This window comes from Anoplopoma fimbria, chromosome 12 (assembly GCF_027596085.1).
Source record: "Anoplopoma fimbria isolate UVic2021 breed Golden Eagle Sablefish chromosome 12, Afim_UVic_2022, whole genome shotgun sequence".
Lineage (NCBI taxonomy): Eukaryota > Metazoa > Chordata > Actinopteri > Perciformes > Anoplopomatidae > Anoplopoma > Anoplopoma fimbria.
The window spans coordinates 25,092,608-25,097,504 of NC_072460.1; the positions used below are offsets into that span (position 1 = coordinate 25,092,608).

Consider the following 4,897-nt stretch of genomic DNA (forward strand, 5'->3'; position numbering starts at 1 on the left):
CTCCATGAGAGGACGAGGTGAGTCGTGTCGGTGAAGTGGAGGCATTTCTCTCTCTCCTCCCTCCTTCTGCTCTGAGGGAAGTCGGGTCAGCTGACTGTCTGTAGCTGTCAGGACAGTACCTCCTCCTCCTCCTCCTCTTCCTCCTCCTCCTCCTCCTCCCTCCATCCCTCCTCTCTCTCCTCTCTCCATTGGGTCCAGCCCTCTTTCCCAGCTCGACGTCACGGCGCACTGTGCGCATAAAAGCGGCCGTCTGTCTGTGAGCGCAGTCTGCTGGATACCACTGAGTGGGAGGGAGAGAGAGAGAGAGAGAGAAAGAGAGAGAGAGAAAGAGAGAGAGAGGAGTCTTTTTGAATCTCTGCGGTGCAGAGCTGGAAAAGCTGCTTCCCAAAAAAACAAAAAAAAACAACAACAAAAAAAGAAACAAACATCCAGACGCACTATTTTTTTTTTAATGCGCGTTTTTTATTTTCCTGGAAAAAAAAAAAAACGGACTAACAACCCGGAGAAGTGGAGACGAGGACCGGTGCCCGTCCACAGAACAGACGTGGTATTGCTTATTATTATTATTATTATTATTATTTATCTGTGTGTGTGTGTGTGTGTGTGTGTGTGTTCTACTGAAGGGTTTTTTTTCACTTTTGCACCACTGAGAGTGTTTTTGCTTTCTACCTCCCTGGACTCTCAGATTATCCTACATGACGCAAAACCCGTCTGCACACAGTTAGAGTGAAAGTTTTTCCTTTTTTTTCTTTTTTCTTTTTTGTGTGTGTGCCTCCGATCACACTGCGGCCCATGCTACAAGCTGTGGAGGAGTCCAGAGGAACCCATCGCATGAAACAGGAGAGGAGACAAGACGTTCACAAGACCTCCACCTCCACCTCCACCTCTCTGCAGGAGAGAAGACAAGGCAGCATGAGCTCGGAGATGAGCATGGGCCCGGAGCTCCCCAGCAGCCCTCTGGCTCTGGAATACGTCAATGACTTTGACCTGATGAAGTTCGACGTGAAGAAGGAAGGCCTGGCCGGGCTGGAACGCAACGGGGTGCGTCAATGTACCCGTCTCCAGCCTCAGGGGTCGGTGTCCTCCACCCCGATCAGCACACCCTGCAGCTCGGTGCCTTCATCGCCCAGCTTCAGCCCCACGGAGCAGAAGAGCCACCTGGAGGAGCTGTACTGGATGCCCAATGGGGGGTACCATCAGCAGATTGACCCCCAGACGCTGAGCTTGACCCCGGAGGATGCAGTGGAGGCATTGATTGGACACCCACCACCTCCGCACGTCCAGCTCCAGCAGCAAGGGGGCTTTGAGGGCTACAGAGGGGCCCAGCACCACCACCACAGCCATCACGGCCAGCAGCACCACCACCCGTATGCAGGGGGGATCCCACACCATGCAGATGAGCTGTCAGGGCACCCAGGTGCGCACGGACAGCACCACCACCACCACCACAACCAGGACCCGGACAGCCCGTCCCCGATGTCCCCAGACTCCCACGACTCTCTGCACCACCACCGACACCACCACCACCACCACCACCAAGGCCACCTGAGCCAGTCGGGGGGTCACCACGGTTCAGGAGGAGGCCTCAACGTGGAGGACCGCTTCTCCGACGACCAGCTGGTGTCCATGTCGGTGAGGGAGCTCAACAGGCACCTGAGGGGGTTCACCAAGGACGAGGTCATCCGTCTGAAGCAGAAGCGCAGAACCCTGAAGAACCGGGGCTATGCGCAGTCCTGCAGGTACAAGAGGGTGCAGCAGAAGCATGTGCTGGAGAACGAGAAGACGCAGCTCATCGACCAGGTGGAGCATCTCAAGGCGGAGATCAGCCGGCTGGCCCGAGAGAGGGACGCCTACAAACTCAAGTGTGAGAAGCTGGCGGGGTCGGGAGGGCCCAACACCGGGTTCCGTGAGGCCGGCTCCACCAGCGACACCCCGTCATCTCCAGAGTTCTTCATGTGAGTCAGACCTCACAAACAACCCCTCCACCCTCCACCTTTCTCCACAAATGACTGAACAAAACGATAATAATCCACAGCTCCCATCCTGTTCATGATTATACTAATAATAACAATTATATTCATATTAGAAGAGTAACCATCAGATAGTATTCTCATATATAATCACCTCTCCATCCATGTGAGACACAAAGGACGTAGATCAGCATCTTTTATAGATTAGTTGCTTGTAGTGAAGAGACTTTTTCTCTCCTTCCTCCTCACCAGAGAGGAGGAAGAGGAGGAGGAGGAGGAGGAGGAGGACTCGGCTGATGAACTATTTTTTCTTTTTCTTCATTTTGAGGCTACAGCTTTCAGATGACCTGTATGTGTTTTGGGGTTTTTTTGGGGGGGGTGGACGCACCTTGGCCGTTGTCTTGTCATATTTTTTTGCTCTTCAAGACGATGACATTGTTGTTTATGACACAACAGGCCACGGGATCGCGACCCACATTCGACAAGTGGGCTGAGAAAATCTCCAAGACTCCACTTTATGCAAATTTTAAACTTCTGTCTACTAACATGACACCAGGAGGATGGAGGTGGGTGGAGGTGGGTGGGTGGTGGGTGGGGACATTTTATGCAACATCTCATTGATTTATTGCCTGCTTGGTTATATTCGAATATATATTGAAAAACAAAAAATCTGCATTAAATATTAATCCTGCATGCTGGACATGTACGGTGATAATTTCTATTTTGTACTTTCATCTTCTCGTGTATATTAAGAGCATGTTGTTGATCTGCGCTTCTCCATAGTTTTTTGGGGTGGGGGTGGGGGTGGGTGGGGGTGTTTTAGAGAAATGCAGCGGGGATCGAACAGCAGGACTGCCGGTGCAGTGTCACATACAGTGTGTGTGTGTGTGTGTGTTGGGGGGGGCTTGTAAATATTATGCAACCGCAAAAAACTGCACAAGATTGAGGAGGCTGGTTTGAACTTCTTTCTTTCTTTGTGTTGTCTTTTTTATTTCTTTTTTTTTTTTTTTTTGTATCATGTTTGAAAGAGGAGTGCATTCTGTTTTTGTTTTTTTCTCTGTTGCATTTAAATACAACAAAAAATCTTCTGTGTGTCAAGTGCACTTTTGGATTTTTTTTTTTGTTGCAAAAGTTTTCATTCTGAAGTTTGCACAGACCTCCCTTCCAGGAAGACATGCTGTGATATGATGATATATATTGTGATATGAATGATATGAATGATATCATATCTTTTTATAAATATGAGAAGTAATGAGTGCACACGTGTTGTGAGGCTGAGGAGACACACATGTGGTTGTTATTGGAGCCAGACTGCACAGAGGAGCATTAAATGAGGCTTTTGTTTCTGCACACTGTTTATTGCTCTGTGACGTTGTAACTCAACGCCAGTAATTCATAAATGAAACCTCATTCAACCCAAATAATGAATTATCACTGATATTAAAAAGTTCTATTTTTGAACCATATCCAGAAAAGAGTTAATAGCATTAATGTTCTATGTTTTCCGACATTTTTTTTCTGCCGGTCAGTAAAAAAAGGGGACTCAGGTTGTGCAAATTCTCAAAATGAAAACAATGTTCATGTTATGTAATACGTTTTTGTTTTTTTTCATTTTGTATGTGTGTGTGTGTGTGTGTGTGTGTGTGTGTGTGTGTGTGTGTGTGTCTGTTTTTATTATTATTATTATTTGATGATTCTGGTTCTGCTGGCCAGATGCATAGTTAAAAAAAAAAGTTTTTATTTTAATGATTTAAATTAACAGACTTGTCGGATCATATCGAATGAGCATGGTGCTTGCATTTGAAACTGTCGTTGGGGGAAAGTCATGCATTTTAACAATCTCTCTTTTTTCGGGGTTGTTACTGATTCAACTGTGTTGAAATCGAACTGAAACTGCAGCAGCCGGTTGTTGTTTTGTTTTCACCTGTTCCATGATGATGATGATGATGATGATGATGGGGGAGGGGATCAATTTTCAATCCTGTTTATATGAATAATAGTTAAAACACTTAAATTTGAACTGTTCCATTCAGGCTGGTTTCTGTTTTGTCTTATTTTTGGTTGTTTTTTGGAAGAAATTGTTTCCTATTTTGCTTATTAAAGTCATTGAAATGGCAATAATTACACCTCTCAGACTTTTATTTTCTATTTGCTTTAATCACAAAGACTGAGTCACATCACATCATTAATAATCACACACACACACACACACACACACACACACACACACACACACACACACACATCACCACAGCACGCTCACTTTCTCTCAAAACAGTTATAGAAAACATATCTTTAAAAAAAAAAAAAAAAAAACACACTTATTTGGGAACGACCCTCTTAAATGTGCGTGCATGCCATTCGTCCTTGGCCCATTTTTGTTTTATTCTCAGACTCCAGAATGAGACTTGTTGGATCGCAGCCCGCCGGCCTGCTGCGGGAGATTCCTCTGCTGACTTCTGCAGAAACCCCTCTCCGGTAAACGGAGATCTTTGACCTTGCAACACCCCGGAGGAGACACGCAAACCCGGATTTACATTGGATGCATAACACCCCCCCCCCCCCCACCCCACGACCTCCTGCAGGTGTGATGTTCTCATGGTTTACATTAATGGGACGTGTGATTGTCACAAAAACAACATCCAAGTTCAGGAGAAGATTTGCTTCACAGCTGTGAGATTAATATTAAAAACATATGCACACAAATAAATATCAACAAACACCGACTCTCTCTCTGCATGTCCGGAGGATGGAGTGAGAAGAGGAGGAGGAGGAGGAGGAGGAGGAGGATGAAGGAGCAGAGAGGAGTAAGTGTTGATCTGGTCCCGGTCTAGAGTTTCTGGTGTCAGAACATTATCTGCTCCGTGTCTGCACATTCTCAAGGACAAAACCCGCCGAGAAGAATCAACCAATGAGACCCGGGAGGT

General features: G+C 46.4%; 1 protein-coding gene across 1 annotated transcript; it reads left to right on the forward strand.

Moving 5' to 3' along the window:
* The first annotated feature begins 253 nt into the window (after window positions 1-253).
* On the forward strand, window positions 254-2,531 carry mafba (MAF bZIP transcription factor Ba). The gene is made up of 2 exons (XM_054609320.1): window positions 254-547; window positions 686-2,531. The coding sequence occupies exon 2, from the start codon at window positions 793-795 to the stop codon at window positions 1,957-1,959; it is 1,167 nt and encodes a 388-aa protein (XP_054465295.1). The 5' UTR covers window positions 254-547; window positions 686-792; the 3' UTR covers window positions 1,960-2,531.
* The last annotated feature ends 2,366 nt before the right edge of the window (window positions 2,532-4,897 follow it).

Coding starts and splice junctions, on each gene's coding strand:
- mafba (XM_054609320.1), top strand. CDS start 793: ATGCTACAAGCTGTGGAGGAGTCCAGAGGAACCCATCGCATGAAACAG.